This window comes from Periophthalmus magnuspinnatus, chromosome 4 (assembly GCF_009829125.3).
Source record: "Periophthalmus magnuspinnatus isolate fPerMag1 chromosome 4, fPerMag1.2.pri, whole genome shotgun sequence".
Classification (NCBI taxonomy): Eukaryota; Metazoa; Chordata; class Actinopteri; order Gobiiformes; family Gobiidae; genus Periophthalmus; species Periophthalmus magnuspinnatus.
Genome location: NC_047129.1, coordinates 6779495 through 6797574, shown reverse-complemented (window position 1 = coordinate 6797574; position 18080 = coordinate 6779495). Strand labels below are relative to the sequence as shown.

The following is an 18080-nucleotide window of genomic DNA, read 5'->3' as shown; positions in this document are numbered from 1 at the left end:
GGCGCGCGGGCAAAGCAGTCAGTCTCCCCCCTCCTCCTCCTGCACAGCTGCACACGCGGACGAGACGGAGGAGGAGAGAAGAGATGATCTGGATCTGGGGAGGGTGTGGCAGAGACGGGGAGAAGGCGAGAGATGATGGCACACCACGCGCATTGGCACACGCGAGCTGCTGTCACGATGCGAGCACGTTACAGCGACGTAGGCTCATGCGCTTGAGCTGAATCAGACCAGAGAGTAACCAGTCAAAGATAAAACGGTCAATGAGGCGGCTATTCCCACTGGTTGATAGAGTGGATAGGCTGTAATGGGGTCATATGTCTGCTGGATTAAAGCCAGTGCATTGATTTATGAGTATAATTATAACATGTATTATCATCTAGGCCTGGAAATTAAGGATTGGGACTTTTCAAATGCATCAACCAACACTCACTATCATTTTCAAATAGGATAGATTTTTTTTTTTTAGATTTCTTTCAGTGCATCTCTCATAATATAAAGCATATCATAGATATTTATATTATATTATATTTAGAGAGACAGAGAGAGAGGGACAGAGACAGAAAGAGAGAGGGACAGAGACAGAAAGAGAGAGAGAGAGACAGAGAGAGAAAGAGAGAGACAGAGTGAGAGAGACAGAGAGAAAGAGAGAGAGAGAGAGAGAGAGGGACAGACAGAGACAGACAGAGAGAGAGAGACAGAGAGAGGGACAGAGAGAGAAAGAGACAGAGAGGCAGAGAAAGAGAGAGAAACAGAGAGAAAGGGACAGAGAGCGAAAGAGAGAGACAGAGAGAGAGAGACAAGAGAGAGCGAGACAGCGAGAGAGCGGGACAGAGAGACAGAGAGAGAAAGAGAGAGAGAGGCAGAGAGACAAGAGAGAGCGAGACAGAGAGAGAGGGGGGACAGAGAGGCAGAGAGAAAGAGCGACAGAGAGAGAGAGGCAGAGAGAGAGAGAGAGAGACAGACAAGAGAGAGAGAGGGAGAGAGGCTGAGAGACATAGAGAGAGACAGAGAGGCAGAGAGTGAGAAAGACAGAGGGAGAGAGGCAGGGAGACAGAGAGAAAGAGAGAGAGGCAGAGAGTGAGAGAGACAGAGGGAGAGAGAGAAGCAGAGGGAGAGGCAGAGAGAGAGAGACAGAGAGAGAGGGAAAGAGATGTTTCAAATGTTATTAATATTATTTAATTATAAAGGTCTGCAATGGACAAAATATTAAACTACATAATCCCTATATAAGTCATATCTGCAGTATAAATTATTTGTGATGGCCAGTTTTTGTGGGCCTTGGCTATTTAAAGTTCTGGCTCTTAAGAACGAAACAAAGCAATTGAAATCTCCCATATTTGTTCTTAGCAAACTTCTTGTCAGGATTTTTTTTTCTCTCAATCCTTATTTCTCCCTTTTCTTCAATTTTTTCAGTGAGTAAGCGGAAGAGGCGTGGCTTTCTCCTCTGCGCTCTCAAACTTCTGCTTCTTCCAAACTTCACTATGCTGGCAGACTGGTTTAGAGACTTTTTCACCATTAGCACTGAAGCTTGACTAACTGGAACGGGGACATGTTTCATTTCAAAGAGAACCGTTCCGCGAAGAGGCACGGAGGCGCACGGAGCGGACCGCCTGGAAACCTTCGCGTCACCATGAACTCTGTGTCGGTGCGCCGCAACTCTGCAGCGGTGCCTTTCGTGCTGACTTTTCTGGTGATTGTGGCATCTGGAGGCCTGCTCATGATGATCGAGAAGGGCATGCTGAACACTGTGGAAGCGCCGGGACCGCGGGCTATGGGCAGGAGGATCCCCACGGCCGAGGAAATGGGGAACAGTCACGGATACGAGGACGTGGACTTCCAGGTAGTCTCCAGAAAACACCAGGGAGCACAGTGTTAGTGAAGTGACTTAAGTAAACATGATTAGTCATAGTGATTTAAATCTCACTAAAACTGTCCGAAATAGAAGTAGCGGAACAATTAAACTTAAAGGGCTTTTACGGCCAGCGCGTAATATGCGTCACCTTTGTTTGGTTTATACTTTGACGCTCTGTAGTTTCTTGGTTCACATCTAACCCTAGATGAGTTGGAGAGAAGTACACAACATAATGATACATAATCATGATACAAACGCGTGCAGAGGTGTCATTAACCCGGTGTTACTCGATGTATTTGCTTGGTAAACATAAACTCATCTCTTATTCCTGGATCATAATCACATTATTATGTACATTGCATATTATTTATCATGAAACACGTGTAAGAAATGGTCATCAAAATCTGCATTTTCATAGTATTGGTACAATCTTATTTTGTACGCAACTTGTGTCTATGTAGGTAAATGATCATGTTTTATAGTAGGCTATTTATTTAGTATTTTTCATCACCTATAATGAAGGTGTGATTAGTTCAGTCGTAACTACTGCTCTGTCATTGAATGAATAGCTGCTTAAAGATTCCATTACATCATAGAACATGGACTAAAACTTTTTTTTTTAACAGTTTACCACAAGTACTTTTATGTTTTAGACTTAAGTTAACATTTTGGTTGCTCTTTTTGACATTTTGCTCAATATCCCTCGAAATTTTTCTCCCCATCATGTCAAAGCCTATTATGATTTTTGCCGTGTTTTAGTTCATTGTAATCTGTGTTTGTGTGTGAAGGTTTCTCAGGACATCCGGAACCGGACCATCAAGGCCATGTGCAGTCAGAGGAACATGCCTCGTGATATTTGGTCCCTTCAGCCAGCACAGAGACGAACGTTACTCCAACACATTTTAGTCAATGACCAATACGGCTTTCTCTACTGCTACGTGCCCAAAGTCGCCTGCTCCAATTGGAAAAGGGTTATGAAGGTTTTGAGCGGTGTCCTGGAGAACGTCAAAGTCAACATTAAGATGAACCACAAAAGTGATCTTGTATTTTTGGCATCCTTGAAACCAGACGAAATAAAGTACCGACTTCAGCACTATTTCAAGTTCATGTTTGTGCGGGAACCAATGGCACGTCTGCTTTCTGCGTACAGGAACAAATTTGGCGAGATTGAGGCTTATCAGAAAAAATATGGCGTTGAAATTATAAAAAGATACAGGAAAGGATACATCAAGGATTCCAAAATTGCCGGAGATGATGTAACCTTTGATGAATTTGTTCGTTACTTGCTTGATGAAGACATTGAGCGAATGAATGAGCATTGGATGCCCATGTACAACCTCTGTCAGCCCTGTGTAGTGCCATACAACTTTATTGGCACCTATGAGAACCTTGAACGGGATGCGGAGTATGCGCTTCAACAAATCAAAGCACCCTCTACTGTCCAATTTCCAGAAAGGCAGGCATGGTACAAGCCAATCACAGCAGAAACATTACATTATTATCTATGCAGCCTGCCACAAAAACTACTAAAAGAACTATTGCTCAAGTATATTCTAGACTTTTCACTTTTTACATATCCACTTCCTAATATTACCACTGAATACTGTCGACATTAGCTACAGTGTTTTATAGTTACAACCACACTTATATAAATTACAATATGGTTGAAAATCCTATTTATTTTGGTAAGGATTTGCTTTGTAATTGTGATTTGGGTGGTTATTGCTTTAGGCTCCCAGTGAGAGTCAAACTCTGCAAGTGTCTTGTCTAATTCTTGGTCAATATAGCTACTGACATAAACAGATTTATCAAGGATATGCTACACATTCTATGATTGTTCCTGTACAGCAAGTTTACAATTTAGTATTGTTTCGGTATTACTGGGGAGCAACAGTTACTTTTTGTTGTTACATATCTAGGTTAATGGTAGAACCTACATGAAAACCACTTGAGAAACCAAATGTCTATTCACATTTAAATGCACTGTTACATTGTATCTGACTGTAAAATGTATATTAGAACATTTTTGTGGTATTTTTTGTATATGAATTCAACAGGTTGTTAATGCAAGAATGGCTGCTGGAGTTTAGCTTGCTGGCTGAACAGATACAATTTTCACTGTGTTGAAAACTTCTATGGGTCTCCTATAATTCCTAAACCTTCGATATTTTAATAAAATCAAATATTTGTAAAAGGTGCATTGATTGACAAAGAAATAAGTGTAATGTCTATTTGTTATTATGTTATGACTCTTTGGTGGAGTCGTCCAAATGCATTTATTTTTTTGGGATGGGCAGGGGTTGTTTTTTTTGTGTGAAATAAAGCAGTTTTTTTCCTGATAAGCCACATTTACGAGATATATATATATATATATATATATATATACACACACACACACACATATATATATACATATATATATATATATATATATATATATATATACATACATATATATATATATATACACATATATATATATATATATATATATATATATACATACATATATATATATCTCAGAATCAGAAGACTTTTATTGCCATAGTCTGTGAACACAGTTCACAAACTAGGAACTTGCTTCGGTGAAAAAGTGCAACATAAACACACTGAATAAATACAAATACAAATAAGGGCATGCACAAAGTTAAAAAGATATGCTTAAAAAATCAAATGAAATACTTAAAGGGAGAAAATATATACAACAGCAGCATCAGAACAACAGTGCATATATATATATATATATATATATATATATATATATATATATATATATATATATATATAGTATACCTGGTTTTGTACTTGTTTAGCCACAGTTTAGTGCTAATTTAGAGCTAGAGTTTAGAATATGTACAGTTTATCACTATGCTCTGGTGCAGTTTTTTTTAAATATTTGTTTTGTGTGTCTAAAAGAATGATTCAGCCTCAAGGTTATTTTAGGTGCATTTAGCAGCAAGACCCACCTAATTTTATTGTAAAATATCAAAGATCTCAAATTCTGTCTACGCCTTTGGTAAAATAGCTGGACTGAAGTGTGAAATTAAAAAGAGCAAAATAACAAAGTATCTGTTTATATTAAGAATAATTTAATAACTTAAACATTTACAAGTAAAAAGCATTAAAACATTATAGAGTGGCATAACATAGTTGCTACATTTTAGTTGTTGTGGTCCAAAGCTTTGTCGGAGGCAACAAATACAAAAAATAGTCCTTCAAAATCCAGCTATAAAATATTAATTTCATATTTATTATGTTTTGAGAGGTCCCATGTTGGCATTATGGTTTTATTTAGGGACTCATGGCTCACTTACAATCTCATCACATCAGGTTAGGCAGCATGTTTGAGACTATATGGGACATAATGCAGAAAAACAGACCAATATTGACAGTAGGTATAAAACACTGGTGCTTTGGAGGCTCACACAATGGCTCCTCAGTAGTAAAATGTTGTTACTCCTTGAAGCTCACACTTCTGAAATGAAAATGTAAAGAACTATTAGAAGCTAAATAACGCGATAGTTTAGATATCCTCCAGAAATACAAGAAAAGAAAGCTGTAAAATGCAAAACAAACAAAAAATACATACATTTATGTGCCACCCCAATAAATATTGGCACACTGAAAAACATCATTAGAGCTGGTCTTATCAAGTGCCTGAAAATCTCTATGAATGACTACAGAAGAGTTATTACCGATGGTTACACACTACATCACTACAAAACACTGGTTGTGTTATGTAGTGTTCCAATATTACTGAAGGGCACTGCAAGTCTGATATTACTTAAGGCAGAATGATGCTCACTTGTCCACTGCTTTGGACTCGTTGGACTGGTCCCTACTTTGGTCCAGACTTCGGTCTTGAGTCCGATTGAGACTTTGGAGGATGGAGCGCTCCACAGAGGAATGAGACGCGGAGGAGACGTTATGAGGTGATAGACTCCTCAGGGACAAGAATGATAAACCCTGTTTCCTCATCTCCTGGACAGCTCTCTCCCTGAGGGATATAACACAAGCAATGTAACAGTACTTAATGGCATGTTCTTCTTGTATTCTGGCAGTTGCTCCACTAAAAACTTACAATATTACAAGATTGTTACTTTTAACTAAAATCTAAGATCATATAAACTATATCATGCATTATGTCCCAAATGTTAAGTTATGAAACTCTAGTTCAGCCTATAAATAATCAATTTCTTTAGCTTTCAAACATTTGTTCTGTGTTAAAGCATTTTTCTCACCTTTCAAAGCGTTCACTGGTCAGCTGCCTTTTCAACACGTCCATCTCTGTCTGCAACTGAGAAACTTTACTGCGCAGTTGAGACACCTCTCGGGCATGTTCAGCACTAAGAAATACAAAAAACATGTACACTACAATGAATACAATGAAACATGTACATTACAGTGAATTCTACAAAAATCATATCTGCTGATGAAATTACTTTTTGCTGTCAGCGAGAGTGAGTCTGTCTCGTAGTATTTTCAGCTCTGACTCCTTCTCACTGGCTGTGAGGTGTGTCTGAAACTCCTTTTGTCGATTGGTGGAGAGAAGAGTTTCCAGATTGCGAACAGTTAATCTCTCACTGGCCAGTTGCTTCTTGAGGAGCTCAACTTCTGATCGAACATCCTCCAGCTCCCCTGTAACCTTCAATGTATACCATTTTTACATGATTGTGAATAATAATCATTCTTAAGGTTTTTAGTATCAGGAGAACAAACCCACATAACCCAAAATCTGTGTGCTACTTTTATTGGGAAACATAACTTTATGCTGGATACGTATATAGACAATTAATCACATTATTATTAAAACAATTATATTTGGCTTTAGTTACGTAATTTATTACTGCATGTCAATACTGCCGCTATTTCAAAGTTTTATGAAGGTATAAGAATAAGTATAAGTTCATGGGGACCTCACCCTTTCCAGATCCATGCTCTTGTTGGTGAGATGTCGTGCAGTGATTTCTTTCCCCGAGTCTAATTTAACACAGAGCTCCCGGACAGAAGCCAGGTCTGACAGCAGAGAGGCTTTCTCCTCTTGGGCCTTGTGCAGCTCCTGCTCCAGACGGGACATCCCACGAATCAGGGAAGACACCTGCCCCTCATATGCCTGTATAGCCTGCATGTGCTGAATTTAAGAGGAAGGCATTGTGAAATTGTTGACAAATAAGGTCTATAAACAAACCAAATTTAATAAATGGACAAAATTCACAAAAAAAAGTATCAAAGTAAATGATATCGATCATCTGGCACAATGCACATTCTCATTACAACCTTCTGCTTTCCCAATTAGTCAGAAAAATACAATAATCACCACTGTATCCCTTACAGTACATCACTATATCTCAACACCTATGGGACAAAAATATCTAACTTATTTTGAAATGTCCATATGCAGTTACCTGTTTGATTTCTCTCTCCTGGTTGCTGACCGTCTCTCTCAAATGTCTGCACTCTGTGTCGGTGGACAGCAGCTCCAGCCTGATGGTGTTGTTTATGCCCTCTGCCTGCTGAAGCTTCTGCTCCTGCTCCTCCACATCTGTATGGGCCATTCTAAAGCGCTCCAGGAGGTCTCTGTTCTCCTGCTCCTGTGGATTATATAGAACCAGAACCTCAGTCAGAAATGTAAATGTTGATCTTGAAATGTTTAAGAAAGAGGCTTCTTACCTTAGCAGCCATCACTTTTTCTATTCTGGCCACTTCAGTGATGTATGAGTGGACTCTTAGCTTAAGCTCGTCTTTCTCATGTAATGCTTCTTCCATCTCTATATGCACAGCCTACACAGTCACACAATGAATACTTTAGCCATATTATCATCACGTAAATATGATAAATGCCTCTCCTTCAATGCCTCAGCACATGCATATGAAGACATACTTGGTTTTCTCTGGTCATTGTGACAAGGTCGTCCTGTAGCCTCCTGTTCTCTCGGACAGTAATTTCTCTATCCCTCTTCAGTCCAGTCACTTCCTCTTGACAAGTGTCCAACTGTTTTCTCAGACTGACCACCTCTCTCTCACGGCTGTTTAGAGCCCCCTGAAGCTGACTGCAAACAGCATTATCAAACATGCTTTTGTATACAAGTGACTGATTAGATCAAGTTAATTTGATGTAGTTGACCTAGATCACTTAAGTTAAGAAGTGTACTCGTTTAGAGGCTTCATTAATACTTACGCCAGTGAGTTGTCCATGTTAGTAACTGTAAGTCTTACTTCTTCAATGGTCCTCTCCTGTCAAAAAAACAAACAAATCTTCATTGGTAAGTTACAAACTTTTTAAGCCTTTTGAAAGTTTCGGAACCATAGAGAAATGGTGAATATTTAAGTAGCAGTTATTACCTTTTTGTTGAGCTCGTCTTGTAGAGCGACCAGCTTCTCCGTCTTCAGATCCACCTCGTCCTGCAGAGCATCCTTCTCTCTGTCCAGCACTGAGATGGACTTCTGCAGGAGAGACACTTCCTCCTTGTGCCTGAAGCTCTGCTGAGTCAGCTCAACTGACAAAACATAATATAAATGCATGGGCAAATGTTACAGCAAAAATAGAAAATAGAAGATATTCCTCTACTGATTTACACAAAAAATTGCCACAAAAAAAACCCATAAGGATATTATGTGTAGAGTGATATTTTTTTGCAGAGCAAGGTCATCTATTGAAAAAAAAAAAAGTAAATTTGAAACATTTGTAATACTGACCCATTCTCTCCTCCATCTTGTCGATCTGCTCTCGTGCAGCATGGAGCTCATTCCTCTTCAGAGTGAGTCTGTTCTGTGTGTCAGACAGAGACCTCTCCATCTGCTCCTGCAATAATCTGTATAATAGTATAAGATACAAGTTCAATGAGCTCTCGGTGATAGGAAAAATATGTTTGTCATACAATAACATGGACTGCTATATTGTACTTTGCCAACATGATTATTTTAATCATGTTGGCAAAGGAGTAGCAGCCTAAGCAGGGAGGCCCAGATTTTCCTGTCTACATACATTTCCTTCAGCCCTTCCGGGAGGATCCTGAGGTGTTCCGTTCTAGCATGTCCCGGGTCTTCCCTGGGGTCTCCTCGCGGTGGGAAGTGCCTAGAACATCTCTTCAGCGAGGCGTCCAGGAGGCATCCGGAACAGATGGCCGAGCCACCTCAGCTGGCTCCTCTCAACATGGAGGAGCAGCAGCTCTACTCCAAGTATCCGTGATCTTCTCCTTTCGGTCATTACCCAAAGCTCATGACTATAGGTGAGGGTAGGAATGTAGATTGACCGGTAAATCGAGAACTGAGCATTTCACCTCAGCAAGATCCCGAGATACTTGAACTCCTCCACTTGAAGCAGGGACTCTCCACCCACCGAGAGAGGGCAGGCCACCTCTTTCCGGTCAAGAACCATGGCCTCTGATTTGGAGGACCTGATATTCATCCCAGCTGCTTCACACTCGGCTGCAAACTGTCGCAATGCATGTTGCAGGTCCTGGTTCGATGAAACCATCAGGACCACTGCAATGTGATCCTGTGGTCCAAAAACCAGACCCCCTCAGACCCCTGACTGAGGCTTGAAATTCTGTCTATAAAAACAATGAACAGAACCGGTGACAAAAGGGCAGCCCTGGCAGAGTCCAACGTGCACTGGGAACAGGTCTGACTTACTGCCGGCAACGCAAACCCAGTTCCTGCTCCTGTCATACAGGGACTGGACAGCCCTTACTCGTACTCACGGAGCACCCCCCAAAGGACACCACGAGAGACACGGTTGAATGCCTTCTCCAGATCCACAACCAGATTGTGACTGGAGCCTTGCCACTGAGGATTTTGCCAACCACCTCAGTGACTTCCGCCTCTTAAGTCCTCAGTATTCTTTCCACCGTCCAACATTGTCTCTAGTCGAGGTCAGCAGCTCTACACAAACAGTGTTGGTGAAGCAATGCTTCCCTCTTCTGAAGTGTTGGACGGTTTGCGAGAATTTCTTTGAGGCTGACCGACAGTCCTACCTGGCGTCCCCGAACTCCTCCCAGCCCAGAGTTTTTGCCTCCAACACTGCAGGGGATGCGGCACGCTTGGCACGACAGTGCCTGTCCGCTGCCTCAGGAGTCCTGCAAGCCAACAAGGCCTGATAGGACTCCTTCTTCAGCCTTTTTCTTACCTCCAGCTCCACCACCAGGTTTGGGGATTGCCATCATGATAGGCACCAGAAACTAGTGATGGGATGATGATACCTCAAGGAGTGTATTGACACATGACACAAACTGTTGACACTGTATTGACACTGTGTTGGTCACTCAATAGTGACCTCTGCAGTAGTTCTAAAATCATTGCAGGTAAACAAAATGAAAATAAGATAAGCTTATATGCTGCAAACCCAACATCAGCCTGTGAAATATTTAATCTTTATTTAATTGCTAGTCTTTTACTTAAACAACTTAACTCAGCAAACAAATGGAGCAAATTAAATTATACAATGATGAGATCATATTTTATCAGAAGAGTTTAAAATTTGCTCAAAACCTTGTTTGTGTAAATGCTAAAATTAGTTAGTATATAAAATATAGCAAATTTGTCAGTAAAAAATACAGAGTTTAAATGTTTAACTTATGTATGGGATTTTGTTAACTGAAGTGTTCAATCATATGAAATAACACACTAAAAATTGATTAATTCATACATTTTTAATGAGGAACAAACGTTTTTGTAGTGTCTTTGTTCCAAGGTGATTTCTCCTCTTAGACACCAGTTCCCCTGCCTTAGAAAAAACTCTTTCACAGGGAACAGATGAAGATGGTGTGCATACAAATTTAAGTGCTAGTTGATAAAGGTGTGGATATGTTTTCTGGTTATTTTTCCGATATTGTAACGGGTCTTGTGTTCTGGGTGTGTTGCTTTCAGCCAGGTAGTGTTGGACTATGGAATCGGCTGTAGCATTTGAGCTTATCCTGTTATCCTCAAACTCCATATCTAGAGGTTTCCAGAGATTGTGCCCTAACATATATTTTAGAAATAATTATTTGTCATGTGATAATAAACTAAAGACTAACAAACTGCCACAGAAATATACATAAATAAACATAAATATAAACACAAAAAGCTAAGCAATAACCCAACAGTCACAGCAACAGCAAACACAGTTTGGTCTCCATCCAACAAATCCACAACATGTCAATACAGTTTGTTTCCTTATAAACACAATTTGGCATGGCACATCCAAACAACACACTTCCTGTATTGGTCACATGAGTTTTTCTTAAAGCGATACAGGCTCCAACACGGAGTTTCACTCTTGTGGACTCGGCACAGTGCTGAGGCACCAGTGTTGTTCGTCCCATCACTACCAGAAACCTTGCGGCCACAGCTACGAGCAGCCGCATTGACAACAGAGGTGGAGAACATGGTCCACTCGGACTCAATGTCTATAACCTCCCCTGGGATCTGGGAGAAGCTCTTCCGGAAGTGTGACTTGAAGACTTCTTCTCCACCAGCAGATCAACTCACAACCAGGTGGTGATCGGTTGACAGCTCTACCCCTCTCTGGTCAGATGACATGACGACAAAGTCGATTATCAACCTCCGACCTAGGGTGTCCTGGTACCACATGCACTGATGGACACCCTTGTGCACGAACATGGTGTTTGTTATGGACAAACTGTGACTAGCACAGAAGTCCCATAACAGAATACCAGTCGGGTTTAGATCAGGGAAGCCGTTCTTCCTGATCACCCCTCTCCAAGTGTCACTGGCCTTGCCATGTGGGCATTGAAGTTACTCAGTAGAACAATGGAGTCCCCGGTAGGTGCACTATCTAGTACCCCTCCCAGGGAGTCCAAGAAGGCCGGGTACTCTGCACTGCTGTTTGGCCCGTAGGCCGACACAACAGTGAAAGACCTGTCCCTAACCCGAAGGCACAGAGACGCGACCATCTTGTTCACCGGGGTGAACTCCAACACATGGCAGCTGAGCTGTGGGGTTACAAGCAAGCCCACACCATCTCACCACCTCTCCCCATGGGCGACGCCAGAAAAGTGGAAGGTCCAATCCCCTCGAGGAGTTGGTACCAGAACCAAAGCTCTGCGTAGAGGTGAGCCTGACTATATCTAGCTGGTACCGCTCAACGTCCTACACAAGGTCAGGCTCCTTCCCCCTCAGCAAGGTGATCTTCCACGTCGCCACAGCCAGATGCTGTGTCCATGGACTGGGTTATCGAGACACCCGTCCCTGACTGCTGCCCTCTTTGCACCGGACCCCTATGAACACCTCTGCAGGTGGTGAGCCCACAGGAGGGCGGACCCAAGTCATTCTTTTGGGCTGAGCCCAGCCAAGCCCCGTGGGCAAAGGCACTTGCATTTGAGCTGCAACCCCAGGCCTGGCACCAGGTTGGAGCCTTGGCTGCGTCATATCAGGCGACATCACAGTCCTTGTTGTATGACTATTCATAGGGGTGTTGTGAACTGCTCTTAGTCTGACCCGTCACCTAGGGCCTGTTTGCCATGGGAGACCCTACCGGGGGGCATAATGCCCCAGGCAACATAGCTCCAAGGCTCATTGGGGTGCTCAAACTCCCTCACCATGATAAGGTGGCAGTGTATTTTGTTTTAATATTGGCACTACAAGAATGAAATGACAGTGTTGTGTTCATGTCTTGTTCAGTAGTGACAGGCAATAACAGTGTTTTTTGTTTTGATCCAAAACCAAGTATGTATGCTAGTATTGCAATATAGATCAGATACCAATACTGTGCTCATTGCTATTGTTTAGTGTAATTAAACCATTAAAGTATAGTAAGTAGTTAAGTATTGTTTGCCACTTGTCACTTTAAGTCTACTTGATCACATGAAGCTATAGTACATGATAAATCAGCAATGCCATCAATTTAAGGTAATCTGTCTTGCAGTTTTGGTCTGTATCCAACTGTGAAAACATCACTACACCAGACAAAATGACCCACTGTCCTATTTTCTGAGTCCCAAAACCCCAGTGAGAAAATACCACTTTGAATATGACCTTCTTTTTGATTATGTGTGTCAGTATGTCTCTATTCAAGTCTTTTGGGGGACTCTACCAAGTCTATTCACTCATATAACGTTACATTACAGTGGATGGGACTCATAACTTAATATAAAATAATATAAAATAATTGTTATGAGGGGGCTGTGATCTGGCTCAAAGAAAATTGTGATTTTCTTGTAGCCTGATGACAACTTTGATTATATCACGATCCTTGTAAATGTGGTATCTTTATATTGCCTTGTAGCAGTAACTAGTCATCAGCTTCTTCTGAAAGATTATGTCATTGCAATAAGTTAAATCCAAATGTCACTGCTGACGCTGACCAATAGGAGGAGTGGATGGGGAAATGTGTCTTTCTTTAAGCATGGAGCAGCATTCAAGAGAAAACTAGTGAATAATTAATCATCAAAGGAATAAGATCAGTTAGCCTCTTCTCACCATGTGGTTAGAGAGACTGTAAAATGAAAACATAATAAATTTTGGCCTTAGATAAAATATGATTACACTAATTAGAAATCAACATCTATTCTTTTGTAAGCAAGAAGCTCATAACACCAGTGAAAACTTACTGTCTTTTTTGGCCCTTTGTAGGAACCCACTAAGATGGCCCAAACTACAATGCTATGCTCCATACCTCAGGGCACTGGCCTCGGCCTTTTGTTGAACCGCCTCTTCGGTGTTTTGGGCCAGAGCCGCACAGCGAGTCTTCAGCTCCTCCTCCACGGCCTCCCTGCTCTCCTTTAGCAGACACACCTGGGCACGCAAGTCCAGTCTCTCGCGTTCCAACTGTGGATACATGAAAAATAATGCCCATTAGATTAATAAATAGCATAAGATTTTTTTTTTTTAATCTGATAAATTGTATGTATTCTATCATTACTATTTTAAGAGAATTCTCAAGGTCGACTATCTTCTTTTCATCCTCTTGTCTGTTATTGAGAGCAGAGGCCTGAGCATCCTGGAAGAAAAATATTTATATTTAACTGTGTGATAATGATCTTAGCAATAGTATTTGAGAGCCTGTGCCCACCTCTAATCTGTCCAATAGTAAGTCTCTTTCAGAGGTCAACTGTAGTATTTTGAGTTCAGCCTCTTTCATCTCATCCTCCAAGTTTAAAACACCATGCGAGTGTCTCCTCTTAGATACCTTCAAATCATCTTGATTTGCCTGAAAAGCATAGTTACCAAGGCTTGGTGATTATTTATTCTATAACGCACTGGAGTGGATACTTCAAACTTTAGTAGCAAATTAATCTTTTCACAAGCCAGAAATGAATTGCTGCTCTTGTACTATGCTGTTTATGGTAATTTAATACATGCATTTTCTTTCTCATTATCTCTTTGATCATATACTTTACACTACAGAGTACACAAGCTAAACCATGTGCTGGTCAAAATATCTACAAGCAGCAGGCTAGTGTTAAACCATGGTGATAGAGCTACAATACTACATTTTGTGACAGTGATTCAGAGATGCACTTAAAATCACTCACCTGTTTTAATAAGTCTTTTAGTTTATCCCTCTCACCAGTCAGAGTTTTCACATCATTTTGAATATCCTCCATGTGTTTCTCAAAGTCCAAAAGAACATTTCTCAGCTCATCTCGCTCCTGAATCAATCGGTGAACTTCACCCTCTGTGTCTCCTTTCTGCAGTAAATATTCATGGTGTTATGAAAACCGTGTTTAAACCTATGGTATAAAGGCTTCACCTGATAGTTAAAAGTACTACAATTTCAAGCAATTTCTGGCTCTCCTGGTTAGTGTAAGGTTTAGTTCTGATGTACACATAAGATTCACTCTGAACTATATTTGGCTATAACTTCAGTCTTCGTATATCACCATAGCTAAGTATGATCTTATTATGATATATATCTGAATTCTAGAAAGGTGCCGCAGAATCTGGTCTTACGTTGGGACTTCTGCTCCTTACAGGACTGCGACTTGGGCTTGTGTCGCCTCTGGATCTTTTGTATCTCTCCGCTTCTTGACGGTAGTAATCTCGCTCTTCTTCTAGACTTTTAACAAAAGCATCAAGTCGTGACGGCAAGCGCTCCTTTCCACACACTCCATATTTGGTCCGCATGGCTTCCAACTCTAGCACCAGGTCTTTATCTGCAAGTATACAAATTCAGACAGAATAAGAGTTGGTATGATAATACACTCGTAACTGTATGTGACTTTAAACTGTAAACTGTCGCTCACCAAATGCCAGAGTTTTCTCCAGTTTTCCTTGTATTCTTGTCTTTTCTTCTTCCAGGAAGTTGATGAGACCTTCCATTTTTACATTTTGCTCCTTTAGATCAGCCATCTCGTCCCTGAGGCGGTCTTTCTCAAAGTCTGTCTCAGACTGATCCTGCATCACCAAAGCAAAAATAATGTACAATGACTAAACTAAACACTATAACATGACAAACTACACCGGTAAAAATAATTACAAAAGGTATTATTTTGGTTTCAACAGACTACCCTGAACGTAGAGCTTACCCTCCTGAGCTTTGTGATGATATCCTCCAGATCTTCAATAATTTCCTGCAGCCTATGGATTTTTTCCTGTGAACAATAAAACAAAAAATTTACAATTGCACACTGCGTTACCAAGTAGGCACACTCTTGTGAGTCCTTATTATACTGGTAATGATCATCCCGTTTCGTTAATAGACTTATAATTTCCTCACAGTAAGGTAACTAAATCTCTAAAAGAAAAAAATGTTTTGTCATACTTTGCTTTCTAGAAGCTCTTGGTCAGCTGTCTCCAACACTCGGTCTTTATCCATCTCTAGCTTCTTGGCGAGGTCATCAATGTGTGTCAGTTCTTCACACAGCTCCAGGTTTTTCAGAGACAGATTGGCGACTTCACTGGAGGCATGTTTCTTCTTCTGCTGCAGTCCCTGAACCTTCTGGTCCAGCGTCCTATTGGTCTCTTGAAGATACTCAATCTGTGTGATGATGAAGAACAGCCACAAAAACATTTGTAAAAAATTAAGCTCAATAAAAAATTTTTTTTTAAACTCAGAATATTAAAAAAAGCAAAGCAAGCAAGTCTACTACCTGCATGTGCTGATAAGAAACAAGTTCTTACCTGCAGATTGAGGTGTGCGATCATTTTCTCATTACTGACATTTTGTGCTTCAAGAGAAATAACGTCATGAGGTCGTCCCCCATGAAGCATGCGATTCAAACGATCAATCTCTTTATCTCTCTCCTCCACCTATGCCCAAGGCAAGGCAAGGCGAGGCAAGTTTATTTGTATAGAAAAATTTGTATACAAAGTAATTCAAAGTGCTTTACAGAATAAGAAAGAAAATAAGAAAAATCACAATACAAACTAATAAAAACATAAATAATCATCATAAAATCAACATTAAAAGAGAAGAGTGTAAAAAAAACAAACAAACTTTCAATCATATTCAGTCACCTAAAGGGTCAGAAAAATAATATGGCATACCGGTAATATAAAAGATGTAAATTTACCATAGGGCTATGCAAAGTGATAAACTATATACTTGTGTTATTACAATATCAGAAATCACATTGTGAAAGAGTATTAAAATAGGTTGGGTCATTGTTTTAAGTGTCTTTACAAGACATTAGATATGATCTCCTAATACTGTCTCTTGTATATTGCAGAAATCTCTTACTTGAATGTTGAGGTGTTTTATTGTCTCATGGCAATTCTCCAGATCTAGTTTAAGTTTTACTATGTCTTCCTGAAGTTCATGGATTCTATAAAAAACATAAATATAGAATAATAATATATAGGACACAAATCTTTTCATCATAACACTCGTAATTTCCAAACCTTCCATCTGCCAAAAGCAACATGTCAGCTACATAAGGGTCATCAGGCTGCGGCACAGGATATGAAGATGATGAAGAGGGAGGAATCAAATCATCTATTTGCATTCTCTGACGCCTAAAGGGAATACTGTGTTTTTTCCCACCTGCATGAAAAATAACACTGTATTATCTTGTCTTGATCGCAAACTATAATACATCAGTGCTGCTATGTTAAAGTACCCGGGGTTTGCACCACTGCTTGCATGTTCTTCTCCTGAAGCTGCTGGATGCGGTCTCCTTTAGCTTTACTGTCCTTCTCCAGGCAGCGGACTTTGTGCACATATTGGTTGTTTAAAAACTTCAGGTCAGTAGTCTCATGGTCCAGTTTCCTGATATGTGTCTTAAGCTCTGCAATGAAAATACTTTTTGATTTTATTTTTTCTTTTTAATCTCTGAATGTAAAAACTATTTTCAAGCTGACAGGCAGTATACCACTGATGACATGGTCCTTGTCCTCCTTCAGCTTCAGTAGATCCAAGTGGAGCTCATTGTTCTCTCGGACAAGTCGGGCATTTTCCGTCTTGTAAGGTTCAAGTAAAGCATCAAAGTTTTTGCTTTCCTTCTCAGTCTTCCCAGCAGAAAGCTTGGCACTGCGCAAACTTTCAGTAGTATGGACCAGATCGCTAGAGATAGAAGACATGTCAGTGGATGCACTAAATAGACTGATGACTGACATACATTGCATAGATTAGTGCATGTACTAAGTAAACTGATGACTGACAGAGCAAAACAGTATAGAGGAGTTGTGTTATAGATACCTAGATGCTCACCTAAAAAGTTTCTCCACCAGGGGAAGTGATTCAATGCCCAGTGGCTGCCTGTAGCCCAGCTGGTCCAGACGCTTTCTCAAATTAACAAACTTTCTCTCTGCGCTACTGTTCATGGCTGTGATGATGAAGTGCCACTGCAAAAATGGTAAAGGCTTATTAGCTAAGCTAGCTGTCTCTCTCCAGTGTAGCTAACTGTTTATAAAATTGTAGTTCCCGTTAGCTTACAAGATTAGCTTTAGCTGAGCGCGAAAGATTCAGGCTGCATACAACATTATATCAACATTACACCGTACAGTGAGCCAGCCTGTTGTATGTTTTTTATCTGGTTAACATCAATCGATGTTATTAGCCTAACCCCGAGGAGTTTTATTTTGCTCACCAGTGATTCTGCGAGGAACTTGACAGCGTAAGTCAACAAAGCTTCAAGAAACGTCTTCTTTGGGATAAAATACTGTTCACTATGCTTATTCTGTATGTGCAAAACATCGCTCTTTAAAATGGGATAATAAATCCTCCCTGTTACTTGGTTTCAGCGGTAAAGTGGTTTGAAAAGAGCGCCGATGAGTAGAGTTTGGATTCGTCTCCATGGAAGTGCGTAGCAGGCGGTGCGTAAACGGTGGGGTGGGGTCGTTTCTT

The 18080-nt window shown here is 40.6% G+C and overlaps 2 protein-coding genes across 3 annotated transcripts; one reads left to right on the top strand and one right to left on the bottom strand.

Moving 5' to 3' along the window:
- Positions 1-1526: 1526 nt before the first annotated feature.
- Positions 1527-4192, top strand: chst14 (carbohydrate (N-acetylgalactosamine 4-0) sulfotransferase 14). Its single transcript, XM_033965626.2, has 2 exons — positions 1527-1840; positions 2641-4192. The coding sequence occupies exons 1-2, from the start codon at positions 1550-1552 to the stop codon at positions 3466-3468; spliced, it is 1119 nt and encodes a 372-aa protein (XP_033821517.1). The 5' UTR covers positions 1527-1549; the 3' UTR covers positions 3469-4192.
- An 828-nt stretch (positions 4193-5020) lies between these two features.
- cep135 (centrosomal protein 135) lies at positions 5021-18040 on the bottom strand. 2 transcript variants are annotated; one of them, XM_055221338.1, is made up of 27 exons: positions 17824-18034; positions 17445-17578; positions 17107-17297; positions 16855-17022; positions 16637-16778; positions 16476-16560; positions 15917-16045; positions 15558-15773; positions 15322-15387; positions 15040-15190; positions 14747-14949; positions 14329-14484; positions 13866-14003; positions 13716-13793; positions 13470-13621; positions 8549-8664; positions 8195-8349; positions 8031-8086; positions 7734-7902; positions 7523-7633; positions 7258-7443; positions 6774-6983; positions 6295-6497; positions 6094-6198; positions 5658-5849; positions 5278-5327; positions 5027-5202 (listed from the first exon to the last, which is right to left on the bottom strand). In XM_055221338.1, the coding sequence occupies exons 2-26, from the start codon at positions 17555-17557 to the stop codon at positions 5306-5308; spliced, it is 3513 nt and encodes a 1170-aa protein (XP_055077313.1). In that variant the 5' UTR covers positions 17558-17578; positions 17824-18034; the 3' UTR covers positions 5027-5202; positions 5278-5305. The 2 variants fall into 2 exon arrangements, with proteins under 2 accessions (XP_055077314.1, XP_055077313.1); XM_055221339.1 differs by having other exon boundaries at positions 5021-5327; positions 17824-18040.
- Positions 18041-18080: the final 40 nt, after the last annotated feature.

Bases quoted from the DNA above. Each gene is read 5' to 3' on its own strand.
- chst14 (XM_033965626.2), top strand. From the start codon at position 1,550: ATGTTTCATTTCAAAGAGAACCGTTCCGCGAAGAGGCACGGAGGCGCA. The intron at 1,841-2,640 runs GTAGTCTCCAGA...TTGTGTGTGAAG, and splicing joins ACGAGGACGTGGACTTCCAG to GTTTCTCAGGACATCCGGAA.
- cep135 (XM_055221339.1), bottom strand. From the start codon at position 17,557: ATGAACAGTAGCGCAGAGAGAAAGTTTGTTAATTTGAGAAAGCGTCTG. The intron at 7,903-8,030 runs GTAAGTATTAAT...TGCTGTTTGCAG, and splicing joins AACATGGACAACTCACTGGC to TCAGCTTCAGGGGGCTCTAA. The intron at 7,634-7,733 runs GTATGTCTTCAT...GTGACTGTGTAG, and splicing joins CAATGACCAGAGAAAACCAA to GCTGTGCATATAGAGATGGA.